General features: G+C 54.9%; 9 protein-coding genes across 9 annotated transcripts; 5 read left to right on the forward strand and 4 right to left on the reverse strand.

The window, feature by feature from the left end:
* Positions 1-2,008: 2,008 nt before the first annotated feature.
* BDP55DRAFT_342331 (PCI domain-containing protein) lies at positions 2,009-3,959 on the reverse strand. Its single transcript, XM_060566930.1, has 5 exons — positions 3,497-3,959; positions 3,141-3,430; positions 2,867-3,092; positions 2,752-2,813; positions 2,009-2,694 (listed from the first exon to the last, which is right to left on the reverse strand). The coding sequence occupies exons 1-5, from the start codon at positions 3,800-3,802 to the stop codon at positions 2,202-2,204; spliced, it is 1,377 nt and encodes a 458-aa protein (XP_060433917.1). The 5' UTR covers positions 3,803-3,959; the 3' UTR covers positions 2,009-2,201.
* A 628-nt stretch (positions 3,960-4,587) lies between these two features.
* Positions 4,588-5,547, forward strand: BDP55DRAFT_690936 (ribosomal L18ae protein family; the record flags this gene model as incomplete). Its single annotated transcript, XM_060576919.1, has 4 exons — positions 4,588-4,591; positions 4,885-5,069; positions 5,136-5,312; positions 5,389-5,547. The coding sequence occupies 4 exons, from the start codon at positions 4,588-4,590 to the stop codon at positions 5,545-5,547; spliced, it is 525 nt and encodes a 174-aa protein (XP_060433918.1).
* A 920-nt stretch (positions 5,548-6,467) lies between these two features.
* Positions 6,468-9,238, reverse strand: BDP55DRAFT_724799 (fungal-specific transcription factor domain-containing protein; the record flags this gene model as incomplete). The annotated part of the gene is made up of 2 exons (XM_060578934.1): positions 6,468-8,102; positions 8,162-9,238. The coding sequence occupies 2 exons, from the start codon at positions 9,236-9,238 to the stop codon at positions 6,468-6,470; spliced, it is 2,712 nt and encodes a 903-aa protein (XP_060433919.1).
* A 1,479-nt stretch (positions 9,239-10,717) lies between these two features.
* BDP55DRAFT_543681 (GNAT domain-containing protein) lies at positions 10,718-11,446 on the forward strand (the record flags this gene model as incomplete). The annotated part of the gene is made up of 1 exon (XM_060568429.1): positions 10,718-11,446. The coding sequence occupies one exon, from the start codon at positions 10,718-10,720 to the stop codon at positions 11,444-11,446; it is 729 nt and encodes a 242-aa protein (XP_060433920.1).
* A 317-nt stretch (positions 11,447-11,763) lies between these two features.
* On the forward strand, positions 11,764-12,781 carry BDP55DRAFT_342479 (uncharacterized protein). Its single transcript, XM_060566931.1, has 2 exons — positions 11,764-12,150; positions 12,248-12,781. Exons 1-2 carry the CDS (start codon positions 12,081-12,083, stop codon positions 12,664-12,666), a joined length of 489 nt encoding a protein of 162 aa, XP_060433921.1. The 5' UTR covers positions 11,764-12,080; the 3' UTR covers positions 12,667-12,781.
* Positions 12,782-12,896: 115 nt separating this feature from the next.
* On the forward strand, positions 12,897-13,262 carry BDP55DRAFT_627924 (uncharacterized protein; the record flags this gene model as incomplete). The annotated part of the gene is made up of 1 exon (XM_060571824.1): positions 12,897-13,262. One exon carries the CDS (start codon positions 12,897-12,899, stop codon positions 13,260-13,262), a length of 366 nt encoding a protein of 121 aa, XP_060433922.1.
* Positions 13,263-15,373: 2,111 nt separating this feature from the next.
* On the forward strand, positions 15,374-17,761 carry BDP55DRAFT_342512 (uncharacterized protein). The gene is made up of 2 exons (XM_060566932.1): positions 15,374-15,741; positions 15,802-17,761. Exon 2 carries the CDS (start codon positions 15,816-15,818, stop codon positions 17,412-17,414), a length of 1,599 nt encoding a protein of 532 aa, XP_060433923.1. The 5' UTR covers positions 15,374-15,741; positions 15,802-15,815; the 3' UTR covers positions 17,415-17,761.
* A 20-nt stretch (positions 17,762-17,781) lies between these two features.
* On the reverse strand, positions 17,782-19,265 carry BDP55DRAFT_755822 (uncharacterized protein; the record flags this gene model as incomplete). The annotated part of the gene is made up of 1 exon (XM_060580751.1): positions 17,782-19,265. Exon 1 carries the CDS (start codon positions 18,943-18,945, stop codon positions 17,782-17,784), a length of 1,164 nt encoding a protein of 387 aa, XP_060433924.1. The 5' UTR covers positions 18,946-19,265.
* Positions 19,266-19,854: 589 nt separating this feature from the next.
* BDP55DRAFT_544103 (major facilitator superfamily transporter) lies at positions 19,855-21,610 on the reverse strand (the record flags this gene model as incomplete). Its single annotated transcript, XM_060568459.1, has 2 exons — positions 19,855-20,591; positions 20,656-21,610. The coding sequence occupies 2 exons, from the start codon at positions 21,608-21,610 to the stop codon at positions 19,855-19,857; spliced, it is 1,692 nt and encodes a 563-aa protein (XP_060433925.1).
* Between the last annotated feature and the right edge of the window lie 3,981 nt (positions 21,611-25,591).

Raw genomic sequence — 25,591 nt, forward strand, 5'->3', positions numbered from 1 at the left:
GATTATTCAGTCTCTGTTCGGTATGAACGAGAATATCCCGTTGTTGAACCGCCGGCAATATCCAATGAGTGGTTTGATAGAAGTCTGCTCGAGTTCTCTGTTTGTCTCCCCCTAGTTATCTGAAACATAGCCAACATCCCAAACTATCTCACCTACCGAAGTCTCCGATCCCAAAAGTCCTACGTGAATAATCGCGAATGCCCGAGGCACACAACTTCACAGACCCCATCCAGGCGAACCATCCCTGCCTATCTCAACCGCGTCCATCGCCCCCGGTCCACCTTCCCCCGGTAGAGTGTCCCGGTTCCTGGTCCGCTCGCCGCGGCGACAATGGCTCGCCTAGCGCCAGGTAGCGTGGCGGCCGTGTTTGCTTGCCCCTCCCTACAAGCTTGGCCTGTGAGTCATCTTGCTAGCATCACCGAGGCTGACTCTTAACAACACTATCACCGATTCACGCACATCACCACAGCCCAACCCCACCACCCTCATCGGGAACACTCTTCCACACCCCGGCTTTTCTCTTTGCTTCTTCTGACTAAGTATCTTATCACGCTACTCATGCAAACACTAAAACTAAACTCAACCACACCCTCTTCGCTTACTTGGGTAGGCCGCTCGTAGCAGAGAAGGCTGTGATGCTTGGGAGAGGGTTTAAGCCAGACTTTAGTCACCGATACGATTCCTCTGCCCATTAAGTCGGCATGGGAGGGAAAGTTTCCAGAAAGGAGGGATTAGAGGTGGATATGGGTGCGGTAGAGGTGTGTGTGGAGTTACGCCCTGGAAGTTGTCTGGTTTCCTGTATACAGAGAAATGGTGTTTGACTGTGCGTCGCTACGTGCGAATGGTATGGGCTGTGAAGTTACAAAAGAAACTACCCACCTTGTGTAAAACGGTGACTGGTGGACCAGATAGCAAACACGCGGTATAACACAGGTACGCGCCAAATTCTTCGATAGACGACCCCGTCCTATCCATGATCTGCTAGATAGTAATTGGGACCGGAAAAGTTGGTGTTTCCCACTGGTTCATTCAATTGAACGCCAGCCTGACATTCCCTCCCATACCCCAAGACCCACGAGGCCATAAAAGCCCGCCTACCTACCCGAGGCGGTCCGCCATGGAAGGCGCAAGCCATACCCACCGCACCTACCTTCCCAGTATCAAAACTACCTTACATTCATCCGATGACCTTCCCACCACCAGCGACCTGGATGAACACACACAGCAAGAAGCCCATATAGACACCCTCAACTCCAAGTCTGTCACCAGCACAGCAGGCGCCCTCTAGGTCGGGGGTCAGGTCAAACTGTGGCGTGGGTGGTGGAATTGGTTAATGGTCAACATCAATTATCTTCGCCAACCAGCCTACTCGACGACAGGCCCAGCGCATACGAGTTCGAATCCCGGCTTAAGCACCCAAAATTTTCCCAGCATGAGCGCCAAGAGATGTAGCCCTGAGTTCAGCACCGGGGGAGGAGAACTCTTTTGCCTTTTTGGTATTTTGGATCTTTTCGATATGCTTATATAATTTAATTCCATTTAAGTACCAATGGATTTGTATCTACTGATCCCAACAAAGGGCGTCGAGATAGACTTTGCTTTTTTTAATTGCCTGCTATCACTAGTAGAGAGACGATGCATCCATCCCTCCTCGCACCAATGCATGCTGCCAGGTTTGCTCACACCTTACACGAGGTCGTCAAGTCCAGCAAGACCATGTCGCCCATGCCTATTGGGTAGAATGTGTCTCGCTGCTTTGATGCGCAGAAGGTGTGGTATCAAGGCTGTATTATCTCAGGCCCTCAGGCCGGTCTAAAGTCTCACGCGGTTGGTGTCCCCACCCCACCATCTCCGTTAAACCCCTGTTCCGGGGAACGCCCCGTTCTTGGACAGGACGACGATGCCGCGCTCGCGGGCGATGTAGCCCTTCATCAGGTTCTGCATAGATACGAGTTGTTAGTCATGTACTGGATGAATGACTGGAGGGCTGTGGAGCTCTGCGAAGCAAGCGGGCCTTTGGGGAAGTCATCACGGCACTAAGTTGCCTTGAGCACGCAATGTCGGCCCCGTGAGGACGTTGCCTACGAGGCACCTGGAGTTCACGGAGGGTATGAATCAAGCTTGGCAATGCAGACAAATGTGCAGCGAGATCTCAGCACCGATTCGAGCCGATCAAACGACAGGAAGAAGACACGTCTGGACTACAGACGGTGGCTGTCCACCTCTGGGATAACCAGCAGACCAGGCTCAAAAGGCACGACGAAGGAAAAGCTGCCACGTACCTTGTAGATCATGTTGGCCAACAGACACTCAACCTCGTCTGGATCAACAGCCTCTTGGCTACCGAGGCTAATAGCAGCAGTGAACTCGGCGACTGGGACCCTGGTCCGACGGACGGGGGCGGCGCCGGCTTCTTTCGCCTCCTCGAAGCCGCCGACGACAAAGACCTTGCGCAAGAGGTTGCGCAGGGCAATATCGCGACCGCGCTCCAGTGTGAGGTAGATTCTGCGACGGACGAATTCCTCCTCGCCTTCTTGCAGAGCTATATCAAAGTTGCGCAAATCGCCCTTGCGGATGCATTGCGACAGTGGGAGAAAGAGCTTCTGCAGCCGCGGATAGGGCTCGAGAAGTTTGCTGCTGGGCAGAGTGTGTGTGGTGAGAAGATGGCATGGGATCAGGTAGGTAAGGATTCTCCTATGATGCTTGTTAGTGGCTGGGAAGTGCGTTGTGGGGTATCCCAAGGTGACTTACTCTTGGTTGCTCTTTGCGTCCTTGTGACACAGTGACCATGCCTCGGTGAGGTGCTTTTCTGCCTACATCTCGTCAGATTCGAATGGGAGAACCGGCAATCTCTGAGAAAATTTACCTCAACATAGTTCTCCTCCAAGAAGAAGAGCACGCCTTCGTAGTACTTGAATGTCACCCGCTGTGACTTAGGGAATGCTTCCAGGGGAGGCATATCTCCACGGTTCGTAGACAATGCCTTCAGGATTGTCCGGCTCAAACTCGCAGAGTTGAGTTTGAAGTAGGTCTTGAAAAGCAGGTTGATGACGTAGTAGATAGCCCACTTTCTTGATTCTTCGAGAGGTGCTCTGTACACAGTCAGAACTAGCTAACGGCCTTTGGGTTTCTCGACGTACCTATCGCTCAAACACAAGGTGAAAATACGCTTGAGCTGCTGTTCGCAGTCGCGCAGCTGCTTCTGCTTTTCCAAGTCCGGATCGTAGTCGTCAGCAAGCTCCATTGCGTCAGCAGTGGCATCGGTGGTGTTCCGCTCCTCGTCTGAGCTGATGGCGAAGAGACGCAGATGCTTGCCAGCAAGGTAGAGACAGGGAATTGTCCACGCCTCGAAGCCGTAATTAGTGTAGCCTCGGATGAGAGCGGTGGTGAATTCCTTCCAAGACTCATACACCTTGGTCCATGATGAAGTCTATTGTCGGTGTTAGTGATGAAGCCAAAGAAGGGGTACGGGAAGGCGTATCGCGCGAGAGCTCACCCTACCTCCAGCACCGGAGTCGCCCTCTACTTTGAGGATCTCACCAATGGCCTTCCAGTATGCTGTGTATACTTCCACCCAGCCTGTGGTCTCCTCATGGTCGAGCTTGAATTTCTTAGATCCTGGGCCCCGACCGAGGAGCATGTACTTGATGTCGCTCTTGACTTCTTGGACGTTGGTGCTCAGATAGATGGACCGTAGCCTGTCCGGCTTGTTGACTGGGCTGAAGGGCTGAAGTGTCTGCGCAAGAGAGTACCCAGAACGAGTCTTGTAGGCGTTGCGAAACTCCTCAAAAAGAGGCTCCATCCTGTCTCTTTATGCCCTTGTCGTGTGTATGTTGCAAGGTGAGTGAGTTGAGTGATGGAGGAGCTGAAGAGCGAATGCTCTGTAGACTGCTGATGGAAGGTGACGCAGGTTTTACCAGAGGAGCCTGCCAAATGTATTCAGAGACCAATCCACCTCCAAGTCTTGTGATGAAAGCGATCGACCTCTAACATCTGCCAGCGTATGTGATTGTCTTTGTGATGCTGTTGCTCAACGAAGGGCGGTCTGCGCTGTGATTGGTTGAAATTCAGCGACCTTGAGATACACCAAAGGCAGCTCCTCTCTCTGACCCCTCTGATGGAGACTAGCTGTTCTGCGCCTAATATGCAAGGCAGGAATGCATTGACAGACCTTCTCGAAAAACTGGGCAGTTTGAAGTGGATCCCCACCAGCCGCAGCAAGGTGGGGTCCGGTCGCTTAGGAAAGTGTGGCGCTGACACATAGGGTTCTCGCCCTTTTTTTCATTTACCCAACTTTTTTGTTTTCCAATTCGGCTTCAGACCCAGCAGCAACCACCACGATATCGGATAATCGACGACCATCGGCCAGCTCTTCAAAGTAAGTCACCAATTACTCAAGTTCGCGGGGGATCTTCAGTTTCTAACAAATTATTCAAGATGGGTAAGCATAATTCCTCTCTCCTCCCCTGGATCTGGATCTTGGATGCGAATGCCTGCTGCGAAATTTTCGAACCCGACCGCGACGAACAAAACTTTTTCACGGCCACTTGAGACATCACGAAGATGTTGCAACTTGGGACGACAGCCATGGGTACGCCTGCTTTTTTGGATACAACAGCACCGGATTTCAGTAGCCCAATGTCGAGCGAGATCACACTCTCCCAACCGACGAATGGGTTAGGGCTTGACCTTGGAGGAACGGGAAGGGGGGAAACGAGCGCAAGACCTGTCATTGCCTGACGACGCAACGCGATTTCGGCCATGCATTCGAAATCGATCGAACAGAAAATTCGCAGCAGTTCGGAACGACATAGCGATTCGCATCCTTGCATACAGAGATTGTGTGGCTACAGGACGACGCATAACTAATTATCTCCGCTACAGGTCGTCTTACGGAATACGAGGTCATCGGCCGCCACTTGCCCACCGAGTCCAACCCGACTCCGGCGTTGTACCGCATGATCATCTTCGCTCCCAACGTCACGGTTGCGAAGTCCCGTTACTGGTACTTCTTGCGTGGCCTGAAGAAGGTCAAGAAGGCCACCGGTGAGATCGTCAGCGTCAAGGAGGTACGTCACCGAAAATTCGATTTCTCAATGACGACCGAAGTCAGAAACTGACTTTGTCCGCTACAGATCCAGGAGAAGCACCCCCTCAAGGTCAAGAACTTCGGTGTCTGGCTCCGCTACGACTCCCGCTCCGGCACCCACAACATGTACAAGGAGTACCGCGAGATGTCCCGCACCGACGCCGTCGAGGCTCTCTACTCCGACATGGCCGCCCGCCACCGTGCCCGCTTCAGGTCCATCCACGTATGTGCCCTCGCGCCGGACATTTGGCCGCCCCTGACTAGGAACCCGAACCTCTCACTAACAAAATTCCCCACAGATCCTCAAGGTCGTCGAGCTCGAGAAGGGCGACGATGTCAAGCGCCCTTACATCAAGCAGCTCATCACCAAGGACCTTAGCTTCCCCCTCCCCCACCGCGTCTCCAAGCTCAACAACCAGAAGATCTTCAGCGCGAAGCGTCCCACCACCTTCGCATAAAGTGTTGGCTGTTGTGCGGCGTTGTTTCTCTGGTTTTCGACAAATGGAGGGGCGGGCTACTACTACTTGGCAGGTGTTCATTAGGTCTATGGAACTATCACGTGCATTTGCTCTCTGAAGGCGGGGGCCACCAAAAGAAATGAAATCAATTCAAACATCATCTTTTCGCGAGCATGGCAAAAAAAAGCAGCAAGGGAGGGAGGGAAACCTACTCAAATCACCTTTTGATAGATGGACAAATGATACCTGAGTACGAAGCTGTGAATTACGACTTCTTGATGAGACGATGCGGTTTACCTTAGATCTGCTCGGCCAGAAGAGGGATGTCAAGACGTCCGGCTTCGTCTACGTAGACAAATGCCAACTCACCCCGCGTCGGTTGTCAAACTATTGTCTGCCCGTGATGCCGTGTTTGCGTCTTCTTTCTGAGGTATGAAGAGTGAATTATTCCTCACTCCCGCAATCACGTCCAAGCCGCTCTGCCTTACTACATAATTGTCAAGGCGGCGAGCTTTCCTCTGGCTATTGTTTGCACCGTAGACATTGAATTACCGTGAATACCACAGTGGTGACGTAATCCCTGCAATTTGTGGTTGCTGTATTCATGTGAAGTGACATCCTTGTCGCGGGCGCAGGAATCGGCGACGAGCCTCCGTTTTCCCGGCGTGATTCCCTTGATGGATGAGACGACATATTGGCCGTATGTTACGGACAGCAAAATCTATAACGTATCAGGCACAACAACGCTGGCTTCTTATCGAGAGAGTCAGAACATCTGTTGGATTCTCTAGGATTGATCGGCGTGATTCATCATCCCTATCGTACAAGCATCGCCAATTCACTCAATCATTTCCTTTTCCGTGTTATACATCACCTCAGTTCATCCCACGCGAGTCGCACGCTTTCCTCCTCCTTCAGAATCACCCGTCATCACCAGGTGACCTCTCCATATTCGCGTCAACGACAAATTCGTCCCACGAACTCGGATCCCACCCAAAGTCCCCGGCATCCATGTGGATCCCAAAGTGCGCAATCAGGTCCTGCGGGTTACTAAACAGCGGCGTGCCCCCAAACATGGCCATGTCCTCCGGCGTCAGCCCGAAAGGCGGGTTCATGGGTGCTGACGTTGACGGAGGTAACCCTGCTGCCGCCATCGATGGGTCGACGGCCATTGGCGTAGGACCGCCCAAGCCGACGGTGTTTGTCGTCGCGAACGGCGCACCCGTGGGAGGGAGTGTAGAGCCGCCTCCGTGCCAAGCAGCAGCGGCGGCGGCGGCACCACCAATCCGATCTGTCCTGAAGGCCGGGTGTAGTGTCCCCGTACTCACACCGTAGCCCCCTACCGCCGCCGATGGTTCTTGAACATCCGTAACATCCACATCTCCGTCCCCGTCCTCGTCCCCATCATCATCATCGTCGTCGTCGTCGTCGTCATCATCATCCTCCTCTTCCTCATTCTGCGGCACCTCCACCGTCCTCCTCGCAGCCTCCTTCTGCTCCGTCGCCGCCGCACTCACAGGCCCCTTACCACCATGACCATGACCATGACCACTGCCATCCCCACCACCCAACTTCAACTCCCCCATCATAGCCTCCGCCCTCGCAGCCCTCGCCCTTCTCAAAAGCTTCTTCAACGGCCTCCACAACGTACCCCGTCTCGTATCCGCAATCCGCTCCCTCATCCCGTGGAAATTCCGATCCACCACCCGCCAGGCCCTCTCGACCAGCTCCCCGCGCGTCTGCACGCACAACTCCGCCAACGCGACAGCGAGCGGGTGCCACTGCACGTAGCTGTCGATCCACCACCCGAACCGCTCGCGGTACGTTGCCGAGCTGTACTCGACGAGCTCGATCGTGTTCACCGCCGTGCGGAGCATAGTCTCTCGCGCGACGCGGGGCTTCGCTGTCGCCGTGGATGCTCGTGGGGTAAAGGGGTATTGTGCCGACAGCCACATTTTGAGAATGATGATGCGTACCGTTACGGCGGCGTGGTTAGCGGGTAGGTGTCGCGTGTCCTGGTCCCCGTCACTGTTGCCGCCGCCGCCGGAGCCAGGTCCGTCTGATGCGGGAGTTTTGGGCGGTGCGGTGCCGAAGAGGGCCTCAAGACGCTGCGCATGCGCCATAATCTCGTCTTCTGACGTTGTCGGCTCCGGCGTGCCGTCATGATCGAGCGCAAGCTGCGGGTGCCGCGGCCGGAGGTTTCCAAAGATACCCGACGACATGCTCGTGCACAGGCAAAACGTCATCTCCGTCGGGCCCGTTCTGTCCTCGAGCGGGTTCGTCGTCGCGGGGCCAAAGTCGTCGTCGTCGAGGTTGAAGGGTAAGCGGGTGTTGTAGGACTGCCGGGGGATGGCGGCGTCGGTGCCGCGGTCCTCGGCGGCGCGGATGTCGAGGACGACAATCATCCACCACAGCCGGCGGCGCATCTCGGCCTCGAAGGGCGGGAGTGGGGGGTTGACGCCGTCGCGGTGGAGGTGGACGGCCTGGGCGAGGCGGACGACGAGGGGGATGAGGGCCCACGAGGCGCGGCTGGCGTTGTGGGAACGGAGGAAGCACTGTGAGATGGTTAGATATCGAATGGCCCTCGCATGAAGTTAAGGAAAACTAGACTCACCACGTAGTACGTCAGCGCTTGAAGTGTCCTGATCTCACTGCTGTTGAGATAATCCGCATTATGAAGCGCCCTTTCAACGCCCTCCCGGTACCTCTGCGCAAGTACACTCCTCTCCTCCCCCAAATTCTTCAAACAAGCCTCATTCGTCAAGGTCGTGATGGCGCCAAAGTACATGGAAAAGAACAAAGCCTCCGTCGCATCGTCAATATGCTTATTCACAGCGTTCGCGAATCCTTCCAGCTCAACCGAGACCGTCGGCCGGTGAATCACCTTGAACGCTGGATCGACATTCGAAAAGAAGATGCCGCACATGTACATGATGTGATCCCGCGGCGGGTGCCTCAACGGCTCGTCCCTGCTCGTGACGAAGCTGGAAATGAGCCCGGACAGCGCGGGCGGCGTCTGGCCCTTGTTGGCGATGGATGACTCGGGGCTCGTCGTGCTATGCTGCTGCTGCTGCCCCTGCCCCTGCCCCTGGCCTCCATCCTCATCATCGGACCCTTCGCTGTCGGAAGGTTGGTCCAGTGCTTGTCTCATGCCTTCGACCTCTTGGCAGAGGTTCTCCCAGAACTCGGCGCTCATGTAGTTGGTCGGCGGGGCGGGCTGGGGGTCCCACCCCGCGCCGGGCGGCGACGGCTCCGCGTCATTCATGCCCGAGACCGAGTCGCCACCAACACCTCTCCGGCCCGCCGCCGATATAGAATGCGGCGTCGAGGCGGCGACGGCGGCAGCTGTCCCCGAGCCGGCTGCGGTACCGCCCCTGGCGACCCCATCCACATTCCCGGAGTCGACTTTGCTTACGATGCTCTCTAGACGAGTGATGCGGTTCAACAGCTCATTCTGCCTCCCCTGGCGCGGCTTGCGATTTCGCTTCCGGGAAGGGAAAACGCAGTCGAGATCGGAGCGCTCGCACTGTTTGCACCGGGGTTGTAATTTATCGCATTTTATCTTGCGATGGCGGCAGTTTGCGCAGCTGAGCTGTTGTTTGCTGCTGCTACCGCCGCTGTTGCCAGTAGCGGCGCTGGTTTGGTCGGATTGTTGTCGGGCTGCGGTCGCCGATGAAGCCGGCGGTGTCATTGTTTAGTGAGATTTCGATGAGTGTATGACAGTCGAAGGTGGTGTGGGTGAGTGAGTATGGGGGTGAAGGGTGTGAGCGACCCCAAGGTGAGCGAGTGGGAAGCTCAAGTGAAGCTCAGGGTGTGAGTGAGTGTATGTGTGAGGTCGGCTGTTGCTGACGTTGACGATTTTGAGCGTTTCCCCGCTAAGCTCGCGCTTGCATTCCTTGTAAGTTAAGAGCGAACGGGCGATCTACGTCCTTGTAACTCCTAAGCCCGGGCTGACGTTCGTCCGCCGTACGGATATGTCGAGAGTATTTAGGTTTCCATCCAGAATGAAAAGGCGGGGGGAAAGTGTAGAGAAGAGGCAATGATTTATGAGAATGAACTAGTACACGAATCAGTTCCCGAGGGTTTCGCTTGATGATGGACGGTGTTCTGCTTTGTGAGCAAAAAGATCAGGGTTGTGAGTGAGACAGGATGAATTGAAGCGCGGGGGGAATATACCTATGAGGATTTGACGGTGGGCTGTAAGCCTGTAGCTTGTGTGGTTAGGTTCCCCACTGTCCACCCCCAGGCCCCGAGATCTGCGTTCAGATGTAAAAATTTCCCAGGGGGGGGGGGGGGGGGGTTGCCCGAAACTAGGTACCTTACCACCCCGCTGCAGCAGGCGTAAAAAAACCTTAAAAAACAAAGACTGGGTGGCATTCGCAGTAAAGGTGCGACTATTTCGTAGATTTGGGTAGAAGAAGTGATATGTCAGCATGTTCTGTATTCGTAGAAGCGTAAATTCCTAGTCGTGATTTGCTCGGTCTCGCTAGAGATGGAGGTCCATCCGTTCTGTACCCTGGGGAAAGTAAAGTTTCTTGTCCGGTAGCATGCCGCGATTAGGAAGGATTCGACGAACTACCTCAACACATCGTGAACCGTAATTATAATTCTATACTTTTGGGTTTTCTTGGATTCTGACCCAACTCCAGGCACCTACGGCAGTGATGCTTGTTTTTGACCAGTGCACCGGGAGAGCCAAGTCTGTCCAAGAGATGGAACAAAGACCTAGACCATCACACGTCGGCGCGGCGCGGCGCTCGGAAGACCGCCGAGTGCGAGTTAATAATGAGACTTACGGAGCTATCCGTCCCTACTACCTTAGCCCGCAGCCCCCAGGCCCTCGTCGTATTTACGTATCGTCGTACTTTCGGTAGGTATTCGTAAGCCAAAACGACGATGCTGGAATAGTGATAGCGCGCTTGCGCACTTTATTCCGGGGACCCTTACTCTCAGCATGAACAGTCATTCAACTCGTTCGAGGTTCCTGGGGCCCGGTGAGATGAGTCAAACCCAAAAATTCTTCGTGACAATGTTACAGAGAGGGAGAGAAAAGTAGATGAGATGAACAAAACACACAAACTTGCCCCTATTCTCAGTCCAAGACATAAGAGTTGGAACCAAACACGACGGTAACAGTAAGGGAAGAGGGGAAAATAAAACAATGACAGAAATGGACGAACAACTGGACTTCATCACGGTGAACACCACCCTCCCAACCCTCCCCCTTCCCCCCCTCGTCACGCGCCAGCCCGTCCTCACTGAACGTCTCATCCTCAAACCCGTCAGCCAAGACGACCTGCACGCAGTGCACGCCATGCGCTCGCAGCCAGAGGTGATGAGGTGGGCCGTCGCCGGCCGCCCCGACGCGGACCTGCAAGAAACACAGGCATGGCTGGACGACAACCTCCCGCCCAACGACGCCCACAACTATAACTTCACAATCTGCCTCCGGTCGACGGGCGAGTTCGTCGGTCTCGGCGGCGTCAAGCGTATCAGCCACGGCTCCAGCAGCAGCGGCCCCGGCGGCGAGCTGGGCTGGCCCGAGATCGGTTACCTCCTCCGTCAAGAGGCCTGGGGCAAAGGGTACGCCACCGAGTTCCTGCGGGGCTTCGTCGGGGCCTGGTGGTCCCTGCCCCGCTCTGCCGCGCGTGCGCTCCGGGTTGAGAAGAGCGTCATCGGAGAGACCTGGCCGGTTCAGGACGCGGAGCGGTCCGGGTCCGAGGAGGTGGCGGCGGCGGCGGAGGAGATGCTCACCGCCGTCACGGAGCTGGACAACTTGCCCAGTCAGAAAGTCTTGAACAAGACGGGCTTTCGGAAATTCAAGGTCTGGACGGAAGTCGATAAGAAGACACGGGAGACGACGACGCTTGTCGGCTATGGCATCGCTGCGCCGAAATAGGAAACTCAACACGACGATGGAACAGAGTGGGCACTTACGATGAGTGAGGAGATGTGCAAGGAAAGAATTTTACACTGACCATGTGTCGTTCGATTAAACCGCCTATCCCCGGGCTCTTTGCGGCGTTGCTCCAACCGCTTTGCCGCAAACCTTGTTGGTCTACGGATACCCTTTTAAGTTGGCCAAGAGATTTCTGGGAGGCTCAGCACCATCTTAACAGGGGACACACTCGAGTTTTCTAGCTCTGGAGAGAACGGTAGCGATGGGACCAGTGTGGTTAGCTGTCACGGCTCGGAGGTCGCAACGAGGACGGCACCGGGTGTGCAAGACTCGGGGTGGGGAACCCAGCTTCGGACAATTTGCGTCGTCCGTGATTCCTCCGATCTCACATCGGGGGCTAGCACCGCCGATGTTTGCGGGACTCGTTCTTCTACATATAAGAGAACAGATGACGCCGAGGAGTCAAATACATCTCATCCTAGAATAGAACCATAGAGACAAACTTTACAGACGAAACCGTAATCCATTGCCTCATTTCAGCCGACCCGATCTCGAGTTCTGCCTTCGCAAGATAGTCACTGTCGTCACCCCTACCACACCAACTGCTGCCCTAATAAGAGCCATCGAGACCGACATGTCGCAACTCGGGCTGGCCAACACCATCGCCACTGCCACCGGCATCTTAGGGTGCGCGTGGTGGGCAGGTAAGCGCTCATTTCTGTTCACTCGCATGCTTTCTCTCTCTCTCTCTCTCTTCGTGCCATCAGCGGGGTCGACGCCAATTGCTGACTCTTAGGCCAGGCGCGGCGGCATCGTTGTCCATGTTCAGCATCCCCGCCATTATTCAAACCAGCGCCGAGCCAGGTCATGCACTGAAGCTGTGGCAACACATATTTTTGAACGGCGCGTCGATCGGCCCAAAAGTAGCGCTCGCCATTACGCTCTCGCTGGCCTACTCGGCATACGATCGCTACGATCAGGGTCTCGCATGGAAGCCGTTTGTTGCCGCTGGAGCTTTGAGTCTCGCCATCGTGCCCTATACCATCATCTTCATGTCGTCAACAAACAATGCGCTCATGGCCGGCGCACGGGGCACCGCAACGCTGGGTCTGTCCGAGACCACGGAGTTGTTAAAGAGGTGGCAGGCACTCAACGCCGTAAGAAGCATCATTTCTCTGGCGGGCGCCGCTATCGGGTTGTGGTATACCGCTTTCCAATGAGCGTGAGATGGTTTGATTCCTATCCAAGACATGTCGATCGTTTCTGCATAGACAGGGAGCCGAGGCGACGGAACGGCGACAGAACGGCGACAGATTCATGTAAGATAAAGATAGCGCTCGAGGTGTGCCGACCAGGCGGATGGTTGGCGGCCAGTGCAACAACAACAGGTGGTCATCCCGTTGGTTGCTGCAGTGTCAGGAAGTGGTAGAAATGGTACTTGGTCAACGCAATGTACAACAGCAGGTCCCTGCAGGCCTTGTTTGTACCCTTTGCTCCTGTGTTCACCGCCAGATCATGTTGTCCCAAAACCTTGGCTGTAACTGCATCATACATGGCTGCCGCAACAATTAGATTTAGATGGGCACGCCGAGTCACCATGGTAGGCCGGGGTAGAGACACTGTGCCATGTATTCGTAAGGATGTGCGATGCGCCGCCGCGGATCACTTTCCGGATGCTAGCAGTGTTTCTGGAAGTCTGGACGATGGGGCGGGAGTAGCGAAAAGATTGGGTGGATTGTCGAACCGGATCTCTGGTGTTTTGCAAAAGCGCTCGCCGGGTTCCAGCCTGCCGGGGAAGCAGATGGCCACGGCGTAGGTGGACATGGTGATGCTGTCTTGGAGATTAGTGACTCTGAAGTCTGGGAAAAATAGCGTTCAAGAAGTTGTGTGGTGGAAGGTTGGGGAAAGAGATGAGACGGAGCAGAATTCGAGCAGCTCAACGGCGTGTGGCTGGGCAGTTCCCCTTCAGCGTCTGCTGGTTCCCTTTGACCTTTAACTCTCTCCATTTGCGTACAAAGTACGGATAGTTAAGCCAGACCAGACGGGTCAACCTGTCGGCTTGAACGGGTTGCCTCTGGAATAGAGGGTTGCGTGGCTAGGGCCGGCTGGTGGCTGAGCGGGCACCAGCCTCCGCAACAAGGCACATCGCAGCTGGGCATGTCCAGCAGACGGCTCACCTGGGCAGACTTTCAGGCTGCATCCTGGGGGCCGAGGGAACTGGGCATCCATCGCTTTCGACGGGCCTCTTTGGTCATCTGCATCATCTGGATAGTCGGGTCCGTTTTGCTGCCCAGCCTCACTTTGCCTTATCTTCTGGAGCCTGGAGGATACGGATGCCAAATCATGTTGATCAGCTGGTGGAGGAGTCTGGACACGATGGTCAAGATATTAGATTAGGCGTAACCTCGGGAGTTGAACCCAAAACCACAACAGAAGATCAAGGTCGGACAAGCCGAGTACGGGTGCATCGAGATGCCGTAGGGTGGTGCCGGTGACTGGTGAGAGAGAGAGATTGTGTGTGTGTGTGTGTGTGTGTGTGTGTGTGTGTGTGTGTGTGTATGTGTGTGAGGTAAGGTATTTCGGGAGGAATGTGTGCCTATGCAAGTCAGAGGGGGAGCGGTGATGTTCCCAACTAGCGGTCGTGAAGAGGTGAGATTGCCATGGGGAGAAAAGGTACATCGTGAGAAATGGAAGCAGCGAGAGGGCATCTAGGGCCTAAGGCGGTACGTACCTAACGGTTGGAGATGGAAGCAAGTGGGAGAAGAAGGTTAAGGTACTTGGAGATGGTGCCGAATCACATAGAAAAAGCATGTATCTCTCGAAAGGCAGCCGACGGTCCGGCCCAAATTTGTCCCCGCAAGGGAAGCTGCGCCAGGGTGCACGTGTCAGCCCAACAGCCAAACGTTTTCCCTGTTTGATCGCTATTCTTACCTGCCACTGCCTTGTCCTTCCCTGTCTTGCGCAGCGCGTGCTGCATGTATGTATTGAAGCTGTGAAAGAGCCCAGTTGCGTACCTAAGGGAAGTTGGTAAGGTACCTAGTGAGAACCAGCCAGTTGCTTTGTCCATCTTACCACAAGAACAATTTAGAGCCCCAGAGCGGCGGCAACCTTGAACCCCCAAAAAATGCCCATCCGTCCCATCGTGCGTCTTTGACCCCTCCAACCCCCAGCAACAACAAAGCCCAAGTACCCTGTTCACATCAAGTCGCAGTCCGAGTACATTAGTTACATCATCAGCTCGCTGCCCGCCCAATCCTCCATCAACCAGCTGCACCGCACTCTCCCGTCGTCGCTTTCAACTCTTTCGACCCTGGACTGTGTTTCTCACGCATCCATCCATCCCCCTTCGCCCACACTTTCACACCCACTAGACTTCGTCGACCCGGATATTTCTCTCCTGCCCTCGCGCGCACCCTCTCGCTCCTCTGGCGCGCATATTGGCCGAGTCCTGATCCTGCGCCTCCCAGCCTCGACTTGCATCCGCACATATCCATCTGGTCTTGACTCACGGCTTGGCTTGGCTTCAGCCTACTTCTGCCTCGCATCTCTGTCTCTCTCGTATGACGATGCTGTGGCGGCGGCCCGCACCCAAAGTACCTAAAGTTATTAGTAGCCGTTGAACCCTCAACTCAACCTCGCCCGCGCTCGCAGTCCAACGCTAGCAACTTGAACTCTTCCCAAAGCCTTTCAACAACAACCGAGCTGGACGATAACTTGCGCTTCAAGTCGTTCACAATCCAACGCCAGCTCGTTACAGCCGCTGCCTGCGAAGCCCAAACCCTTGCTTGTCAGCAGCACACGCCACCAAAACCGTTATATATCTCCATCCCGTCCCATCTCCACACTTTTGTCCCGGGACATTCCTGCCCACAAAAACGCACCGTTGATGTAGACTTCGGCCCCGAATGGCGACGGCGACCGCAGAGGCCGACTCCAAAGAGTCCTCTGCTCATCCTCATCCTCAACCTCAACCTCAACCGCAGGCACAGACACAGTCCCAGAACCCCGATCCAAAGCCATCCTCCTCTTACGGTTATCTGTTCGGCCCAGACAAGGCTCCAACACCGATTCTCGATGCTCTCCTTCGCGCCATTGCCATACACATTGTACGTCCGCGCCAGTCTTCTCCGACACCTCAAACCCTGGCTTCCTCCACCCCGCTTCCACCCCCATGGCCAAATACTAACCGAACTCCGCCTATCTACAGATTCGCGATGTTGGCGATAGACATGTTCAAGCCTTGACCCCTCAAAAGCTGGCTGCCTTCTACAAGGCCGTTGGTGGTAACTATGACTGTAAGCCTGAATCCTCACCCCGCATGCAAAGCACCCCATGCTGACAGCTCGTCAACACAGCCCTATTTGTCGAGATGCCATTTCCCGCCATATCCTACATTTGGCAGGTTACCGGCTGCCAGCACTCCATGCAACCCTCCGACAACGATTTCGACGCGCCTTCCGTTCCGGCCTTGACCCTTCGCGGCTTCGTTCGATGGGAGTCGATCGAGATCCTGCTGAGCCCCGAGGAACATGTACCTTTCATCCAACAGGCCGTCAAGAGCTGGAACCTGAAGCATCCCGAGACGGGCGAACCTTTTCCCCCAGACCTACCCGCCGATGCTCTGCCCAGCGAGCCAGACGCCGGAATCGAGAAATGGCACAAGAAGTGCGCTGAAAAACTGAGGAAGGCCGCAGTGCCAGATGAGGAGCCGGCATCACCAAAGACTGCCCCTAGTCGACCAGCAGAAAGAGACGAGCCGAGAGTGAAGGCAGCATACGTGCACGTCCGGAATCCCTACCCTCCGAAGGGGTCACCGAAGCCCTCACCTCCGCCTCGTGGTCCTCAAGCAGACTACTTCGTTCCGCCAGGTCGACCACCGGTTGCTTACAGCCATGTTCCCGGGGGTCACTCCGCGAATCGGTACCCCCCGTCTCGCCTCAATATTCCCCAGAGGACCCCGGACCAAGATCGATTCCGAGGACAGAACTCTCCTGACGACCGTCGACGCCGTAGCTTTTCTGACTACCCATCCCCTCCACAGGATCCACTGCACGCCAACGCCGAGCACCTGCATCCCAATCGACCACCCATGCAACCCCGCCGACACAGTCAACCTCGACACTACTCTTCGTCCTCAACGTCTGACTCTGAGGACACGGGGAGTCCACGATCCAAACGCCGGCCTCATACACATCATTCAAACGAGCCCCCGCCACCTGGCTTCCGTCGCATGGGTGCTCCCTCGGTACCCCAGCCGCCACCAGTCACTCGTGTACATCGTGCGGAATTGAGACCAGAAGACGCAAGGCGTCGTAGTATACCAGTGGTAGATGGCATCCGGGAGAAAATTAGTGAGAAAGTGGCGTCTATCCTTCCTACTGGTCGATCACCAGAAAGACATCGAAGCACCTCCGGTCGCCGAAGCGATCCGCCATCTCGCCGTAGCCGAGAGCACTTGCCTTCTTCTAAGCTCAACCGGAGTTGGCCTGACATAGCGTCGGAAGACTCGGAGGCTTCGGACTCTGAAGAAGAGCGCCGCCGCCGATTTAAAGCCAGAGAACGTAGAGAACTGGAGGAAAGAGAGCAACGGGAGAGGGAGAGAGCCAGAGAGAGAGATCGCGGTCGAGACCGAGACCGTAGACGCGAAAGAGAAAGAGAGAGAGACCGTGAAAGGGTCCCGGAACGCGAGCGTGACCGCGTCGTGAACTGGGAGAGAGAAGAAGATATGGAGGCTCGTAAGCGAAGAGAACGACCGGTCGTACGGCCCGAAGCGACACGCCGAACGAGTAGTCATGCCGACGTGGATCGCATGCGAGGAAGGCCCGAGCCCCCATGGGACCCTCGGGATCCCCGCGATCGGGAACTGAGAGACGATAGAGATAGAAAGCGGTGGAGAGAACGCGGGGAAAGCCCGGTCATCTCTGGCGTTGGGGGACGACAATACCCAGCTCCGCCGATTCGGAACTAATTCCATCATGAGGCGTACTGAGTTTAGCGGGTTGTTTTGAGCGACTTGAGGAGATTTGGATTTTGGCTGGGTAATTTAGCTGGGATATAACGGCATTTCCACTTCCACGTATGTATAACTTGTTCCTCTGCAGACTGGAAGTCGGAAGAGTGCACACAGGGCAATGAGACATGAAATCATCACATCGTTTGAGATTTGCAACAATCTCTTGGCTATCAATACAGGTGACAGCTTAGGTACACATACAAGACGCCTAGACCATTCTGGCGGTTGTTTCCATTGCCTTCACCATGCCATCATTTTATCATAACTCTCTTAATCAGCGACCTTAGTGTCTTCCGTCAGAGTTCTTCAAATCGGATACCTTTCAGTTCCAATCATCGATCATCGCGGCGGCGCGGCGGGGGATTCCACTCATGTACTTGAGCTTGGAGGTCCACTCAACCCCAGTGGGAGGCCAGGTAGGCTCCGGGACGTAGTCTCCTCCATCATCCTCGTCGGCATCAGGCGTATCCGAGTCTTCGCTGTCGTAATCAGGCGCATTTTCGGTTTCTCCATCCTCTCCCATGTCATCATCAGAGTTCTCGGGACGCGTGTGCCACGAGAGATCCGCATAGAGAGCGCCATCGCGCTGAACCGGGCGCGGAATCGTAGATATCATGTGACTGTGGTCCGAATCGCTGCTGCTGCTGCTCTTGGGGACGACACTGTCATCTCCCTGATCGAAATCCAGGCTCGACGACGAAGGATGAACATCACCCGCGTCCGACGACTCGTTGCTCTCGGAGACGTCGCTGTCATTTTCATTGTTGAAGTACGGGCTCAAGCTCATGGGCGAAGGATACGTATCGCCCGGGTCCGTATAGCTGCTGCTGTCGGAGACGTCATTGTCATCGCCGCAGTCGGAGCTCATGAGCTCGTCGCTCAAGTCGAAGAGCGCCTTCTTCTTCTCATTCTCGCGGGCGAAAGCACGGAACTCCTTCTTAAGGCGCTCGCGTCGAATGCGGCGGGCGATGGCGTTGTCGTTCTCGTCGTCGTCGGTCCAGTCTGAGCAGCCGGTGAGGGGGGACAGGTTGGGGCTCACCTTCTTGTCCTTGAGCTGGTCGTTCTTTCCCGATTTCTTGGGCTTGGGCTCGGGCTGAGACTCGGTCGGGGTCTCATTCTCAGGCTCCGACAGCCTCTTTAGGAACGTGTCAAGGTCCTTGATGAAGAACTGGAAGTCGCCCAGCTTGTGGCGGTCCTCGAGCTTCGTGGGAGTGATCTCCTTGCCGGTGCCGGTTAAAGTGGAGGGATCCTCGATGGACATGCGGATTATCTCCGAGTCTTGGGTTCCTCCATCTACTTGGCGGCGGCGGCGGTCTTGACGGCGGGCGACGCGGGTGTGGTAGGGGCATGTCTCGCCGTTGCGGGTGACGATGCCGGTTGTCTTTTGGCAGAGGGGCGAGGCCGGGCCGCGGACGCACTTGTCGTAGAATAGGGCGTTGAGGACGCAGCCGCAGGCTGTGTAGTGCTTGTAGACGCGGCGACACATCTTGGGCTATCGGTACCTGAGGTATGCTGCAGTATGTCTGTCAAGGGGCGAGGGGTGCCTGTTTGGTGAATCGAAACTCCTTTTTTTCGTTGTTCTTTTTTCTGTCTCTTGTTTTCGCCTGCCTTGTTTCGTACACTTCCCTGTATCTTCTTTACAGAATTTCCCGTCGCTAGGCAATTTGTTTCGTTTTGCTGAAGTGAACAAAGTGAAGCTATCGTGAGCAAGGGCCGAGGTGAAGGCTGGTAAGTTCTAGAAGTGGTGAGCTACTTCCCTTTCTACCAAATATTTTTCAACACCTGGCACTAACTTACCTTGGATTTAGCAAAGCCTAGAAAAAAAGAAAAAGAAGGAGGGTAGAACTGAATCACACTTTGTTGCTTTGCCCCTGAAGCAAGTTGGTTCAGCTTCAAGTTGGTGCTTGGATCACCACTGCTGCCCTTTTCTGAAGGTGAAGAGGAGAGTGGTGAAGTGGAAAAGTAAAAGGGGAATCAAATTCGAGAGGTGGAAGGAAATAGGGCACAAAGTTGGATATGAGCCCTCTTTTGCGCTCGGAGAAGCTTCTCACGATCGAGGGACGCGGGTCCATTGTGATCAAGGGGGCGCTCAAAGGTTTGGAAGATGATATCGTGGTACGTTTGTGAGACGGGGTGAAGCAGAGTACTTCTACTCACTCTATCATTAGGTATTACGTAGAAGAAGTATGAGAAGATCAAAGATATATCCTCTCTAGGATCAAGGCTATACCCAAATCTCTAGAACTCTGATAACCATGACCCAACTCTGGCGATGTCTAATATTCAACCCTCAAAGAGATCAAGTAAGCGAAGGGAGAGGCGATATCCAGCTCCCAGACTGGCAGAACCCATATTGAAAAAAACCCGCACCCCTTTCTTAAGGACTAAACTCATCTCAAGATCTCACCTTCTGCCCCCTTTCCAGATCCCCTCCCTGGCTCTCCTCATCTTCCTTACTTGTGTCGTCGCTCGTGACCAGCCCTTGCTGCGTCACATGCTCCTGGTCCAAGCTGTATTTCTTCACCGTCACGCTGATGAGCACGCAGAACCCAGCAAACGCAATCAAGCTGATCCAAATCGCCCGCAGCGCATCGCAATACGCCTCCACCAGCTCCGTCCTCGTAGGGTCGCTCTTTGGCATTCGCTTAATCACCTCCACTACAATTGTCGCGTCACGCGAGTACTCCTCAGCAACGTCCGCCAGCGAGGGGATATCGAGCAACCTATTCCGAAACGCGTTCTGGAAGATGACGCCCGAGACGGCGACGCCGACGGATTGCCCAAACGTGCGCAGGAACGAGTAAAAGGCGGCGGCTTGCCCGTTGAGGGCGGGTTCGCAGGCGGCTTGGATCGAGAGCGCCATGGCGGGGAAGAGCATGCCCGTGCCGATGCCGATGGGGATGTTGAGCCAGATCCAGGCGGGGACGCTGGTGCCGGGCCGCATGAGACACATGAGGCCTGCGCCGAGGGTCGTCAGCGCCCAGCCGGCCCAGAGAGACCAGCGGTACCGGCCTGTGACGCCGGCGATGAGGCCGACGGCCATGGCGGAGGGTGCGACTGTAAGACTTTCTGGGAGGGCACCGACGGCGGAGATGACAACGGAGTAATCCTTGACGGCTTGGTAGTACAGGACTACGAGGTGTAAGTTAGCTGTGAACGGTCTCCAAAGTGTTGAGGCTGCTAGGAGAAGGCTTACCAAGGAAGTAGAGAATCGACCAGAGAATCATGCCATGGAAGACAGTCATAATGTAGTTGGCGACCATGGTCCAGTTGCTGAAGATACCCTTGTCAATCATGGGCTCCTGCGCAAACTTGAGCTCCCAGATCCCGAAGGCCACAAGAATGAAGACACCTATGATCATCGGCAGCAGACACCGGAAGGAAGTCCACTCGTACATGACACCACCTGTCGAGATACCAAACAGGAAACTCGTCGAACCCGCCGTGAACAGGAAGCTCCCGAGCCAGTCGACCCTCTTGAGCTTGGTTCCTATCTGGCCCGGCACCTTAGCTTGCTTGAGGAAGAAGAAAATCATGACCATGCCGATGGCAATGATGGGGAGGTTGATCCAAAATATCCACCGCCAGGAAATATTCTGCGCGAATCCGGCACCGATCAGGGGCCCCGTGACGGTACCGACCGACCAGACGACCGACAGCAGCGAGAACCACTGGCCCCGCACCGCGAGCGGGACGAGGTCCGTGATGATGACCTCGGTGAGGGCGAGGATCCCGCCGCCGCCCACGCCCTGGATGGTCCGCCCCGCGATGACGACGTGGAAGTTGTTGGCGACGGCGCCGACGATGGAGCCCGCGGCGAAGAAGGCGGCCGAGACGTAGACGAGGGCTTTCCGCCCAAAAATGCTACTCAGCCCGGCGACAGTGGGCTGTAGGACGGCGCTTGCCAGGAGGAAACTCGTGCCGGACCAGAAGGCTTCGAGGGCGGTTCCGCCGAGGGCGACGCTCATTGTCGGGAGGGCGACGGAGAGGGTTGTTGCGTCAAAGGCGACGGCTAGTGCGACGGAGCAAAGGGCGCCGAAGGCGAGGAGGAACTCCCTTGAGGGTTTGAAGACGACTTTGCCATTTTGGTCGATTTGTGTGGTTTGTTTCTCCAGCACCACTGCTGGTGTTTCTGTTTGTGTTGTAGTCATTTGTAGAAGGGTGACTGTGTCCAAGATAGGAGGTAAAAGGGGTCAAGACTAAATCTAACTTGAGTTCAACCCGTGGTATAATTCCTTGTTTTGAACTGTGATAGTAAGATGAGTCCTCTTCAGCCATATCGTGAATCAGTGACGGGCCTTTTCCAAAGCCTTATATGGCAATCACCATGCCCAAGCCAAGGCTAGATTGGTCACAAGAGAAATTTCACCCAACAGACCCGCTCCGTTGGTAAGCCGTACGCCGGTGCGGCTCAACCACCGTCGAGGCCACGTTGGTAGGGCGCCGTGAATGGCATCATGGGCGACCGAGTGCGAGCCGGTCGGCCTATCATTACAAAAGTTCTGATTCACCACCTACGGTACGCAAAGTCCGAGCAAGTCATAGTCCGCCGCCGAGGAGCCAAGTCCGCAAGACACGAGGGTAGCCCGACTGAGACCGTACGACCGGATTAAGAGCCGGCTTAGAGGAAATTATGATGTTTGCTTGCGCAAGTTTTCTTCGTTTAGACGTGCTATTGAGGTACACCAGGTTGAGTCGGCCGAAATATTATGCCGAAGGGAGCGAGAGCCTGAACGGCATAACGTTCGGGGCATTGTGGGGCCTAACCCGGCCGAAGGATTCGGTGCACTGGCCAGCACCTTGAAGTCATGGTGCTCATAAGTTCTTTTCCCGTACGGATACATTAGTAAACGATTGTGAAGGGAGAGAAGAGTCCTGAAGTAATGGATGAGGCAAGATCTGCGAATAATTAGCGGAGTGCGCCATTGGAAGTGATTCCAATCCACTGCTTCAAACCTCCCAAGCAACAACATTTGAGATAGCGCACCGGATGCTCTCGTGACTCGTAAGTCGGGCTTGCTCAATTGTTCTCGCATCCGGCTGCACCCAAGTCTTACCAGCAGCATCTTGTGACCTATTCATGTCGGTCTCTTGGGCGAAGAAAGAGCTCGGGTGGTGCTGATTTCTCTCCTGATCTTCTGCGCCCAGGCGACTTTGTGGCGTGTACACGCCCCGCTTGTGGCCGGCTATCTCCGAACCAGCACTGATTGGACTGCCAGATCAGAAATCGGGATTTGCATCAAGCTGTCCCAGCTCGGGCTTTTCAGGAACAAGAAGAATTCACCGAGTAGCCGAAAGTTCAAAAATTCACCAAACAAGATGGGTTCCTCTCACAAATGATGGCCGATGTACTGACTGGCGACAGACGCCGCGCTTGCTCAAGTGACACCGTGACAGCAGTTCTCGAAGCTTTAACAATGACATGAGTGCTCAAAACTCGTTTTCGGAGATCGGAATTGATCGACAATATCAAGGCTCGCTTGTCCGGAAAGTCAATGGGATCACCCTGCCAGCCAGACAGCCGCTTACCCGAAAGACTGGGATAGTGAGCGCCCGCTATGAAATTTGCCCAAACCCCGAACGGCTTGTCCTGACTGGCTGGGTGTTCTCGACAGCCTTGGGGCCTGATGGGCAACGCTCCTCTAACACAAGCTGGGTAGTGACGAAAGCGATGGTATTACGTCACCATGCTAAGTAGGCGAGTGCTGTTCGTTCAAAAGAGATGACAGGTCGCTGGCCTCAGTGCCGTAGATTTGATGTGTTGACGAACTGGTATATTTCCCCATATCTCTTTTTGAGCCGCCTTGGTTATCCTAGACGGATCGTCCGAGTTATGGGGGAAAGTATAATCAAAGGTAAATCGCCGAGAGCCACAGAGGCATCAAAGGGCAAAAACTAAGTGTCAAACTTTTCAGAGAGAAAGTTGTCTGGGCGAAATTCTCCGCGCATCCCGGCGGTGTTTTCTCAAGTCAAGTCAAATGGGCAACTCCCGAAGTTTTGACACAGGGTAGACCCAGCCACGCCCTCGAATATCAGTTTCTGAGAGCGTAATTATCCATGGGAGCTCACTCTGCGCTTATTTGGGCAAGCTTCATACTAGGCGACGAAAGTGCGTAATCCTGAACTGAGATGCTCGGTTTCCTTCGTGACCCATCGACGCGAGTTTTCAGTTGGATATATGCGTCGAAGGGTCGGTTCGACAGTATCCGGATAAGGCTGCCATGGATCCCTAAGCTCGGGCACTCCTGGTAAACTTGCGCATCCTCGTAAACATCGATGCCCCTGACAGATTGACAACGACAGCTGAAAGAAGGACTTGGGCATCACAGGCCTTGAACCCCGCCGGCGGGTCGTTCGCTTGCGGGTTTTTCGGAACGAATTTGATAGACGTCTTGGCGCCGTGTTCCTGTCGATATGTAGACTTTGAGATTACAGTTGTCTAGACTGGCGGATCACAGTCGCAATCAAGGCCCATATTACAATGCACCTAGAAGGCTTTGACGGTGCTTGCAGACCAGGCCTCATCCCATCCAGGGTTTCGATAGTGTGTCCGCCAACTTGATCACATTATCCAACTCCTCAGTACACTTGGTTGATGAAAAAAAGAGCGCATTGAAGATCCGCCAAAGTCGCCCTCGGACCCTCAAGTAAGAAACCAATAGCGTATAGATGTCAAACGGCGTAGACAGGTTGACAGCCCCGAATACGGAATACGGGATAAAGAGAGTTGCCACATCAGTGCATATTCTGATGCATGTCAGTCTGTGAGACTATCCCAGTGCACCGTCAGGCTGGTGACCATTGAAATGGATGAAAGGTGACAGTTCATTGAAGTCAGAAATAAGCTTGCCGCCTCCCCGACGTTGAAGTGGAGAACTGGTAGATCATCGTGGGGGTTCACTAAAGCCGAGAGAGCGGCTCTCGTTTCCACTTGTGCCACTTATATAAGCAAGCTGGTATCATGTACATATACCTCAGTGAATCTTGACTGGGAACTTCAACATCCATCCATACTTGCCCAAGACGATCAAGATGCAACGCCAGTGTCACATCCCTCACGGCTCTTGATAGACTGAGAGAAACATCTTTCGGGCATCGCCGTAATCGATTTCGCCAGACCAAGTCGACGTAATCGTGTGGATCGAGTAAATGCGTCGACGTTCTGTTAGGGCGCTGCTCAGACTGGACATTGATCACCACGCAAGATGCCGAACGGGTTTCTGTGTCATTCGACGGACTTCAATAATTGGGTTGGAGCCCGTTTCCCTCATTAGATTCACTTCAGGACTTTAGACTCTACGCCGTAAAGGCCGACACCCACGACCGAATTTCCTCTTTGGGAGGCCCACGATCGGACGAAACGATCCCATCAGCCACGATGACGAATGGCTAAATCTGCTCCACGCCGTCAAGTGTCGCGTGTGTGTGGACAGCCACCCGACAACCAGGCCGTTGGAACTGGAGATTCAGCAAACACTGATTTGTGTCCGCTGCTCGACTCGTTAGCAGCCATGGAACCCTGTCGACCGAAGTTACCTGCCCCCTGATGTCGAGGGACTAATTAGCCCGCCAGCGGCCCGCAGAGTGTGAACAGCTTGGAGGTTGACGTGCTCAGCCCCGCGGAATCCAAAGATCCGCCAGATTCCATGATGGAGGACTATCTGCCGTTACTTCAATCTGTTTCCATTCTGGAGCCGGATTCGGAGCCGAAGCCGAGTGCAGTATGCCAGAGCAAGAACCCTTGCACCATAGTCGGCGGTAGTCGATACCAACGGCGGCGCGTCATTGCGATCAGACTCTGCCGACTTCTCGGTATGAACCATTTACGTTTGATTGTTTAGATTGAAAATACTCTCAACGGCTTTCTAGTGGCCCGTCACGCAAACCTTTCGCACGGCAGTCGGTGAAAGTGCCCTACAAGGCCACCACCACGATGCAGCGCACATACGCACACGCAGTCCCTGACACCTGTCTGAGGTGCCATCCATCGACCGGCTTGCCGAAGAGCCGGGTTCTTCCCTACATGATCGACACAAGAACCCCAGCCTTTGTTCCCCTCTCACGGTACATTTCGTTTGCCGTCTCAAACAATGTGCGCACGAGCGGATGGGGCCACCCTTGATCACCATCAT

This window comes from Colletotrichum godetiae, assembly GCF_030913485.1.
Source record: "Colletotrichum godetiae strain CBS 193.32 chromosome Unknown BDP55scaffold_6, whole genome shotgun sequence".
In the NCBI taxonomy this organism is placed as follows: Eukaryota; Fungi; Ascomycota; class Sordariomycetes; order Glomerellales; family Glomerellaceae; genus Colletotrichum; species Colletotrichum godetiae.

Excerpts from the sequence above, each read along its gene's own strand:
- BDP55DRAFT_342331 (XM_060566930.1), bottom strand. The coding sequence starts at position 3,802 with ATGGAGCCTCTTTTTGAGGAGTTTCGCAACGCCTACAAGACTCGTTCT. Across the intron at positions 3,431-3,496 it reads ACTCCGGTGCTGGAGGTAGG|ACTTCATCATGGACCAAGGT; the intron begins GTGAGCTCTCGC and ends CACCGACAATAG. Across the intron at positions 2,814-2,866 it reads TGGAGGAGAACTATGTTGAG|GCAGAAAAGCACCTCACCGA; the intron begins GTAAATTTTCTC and ends GACGAGATGTAG.
- BDP55DRAFT_342512 (XM_060566932.1), top strand. The coding sequence starts at position 15,816 with ATGCCATTTCCCGCCATATCCTACATTTGGCAGGTTACCGGCTGCCAG.
- BDP55DRAFT_342479 (XM_060566931.1), top strand. The coding sequence starts at position 12,081 with ATGTCGCAACTCGGGCTGGCCAACACCATCGCCACTGCCACCGGCATC. Across the intron at positions 12,151-12,247 it reads AGGGTGCGCGTGGTGGGCAG|GCGCGGCGGCATCGTTGTCC; the intron begins GTAAGCGCTCAT and ends CTCTTAGGCCAG.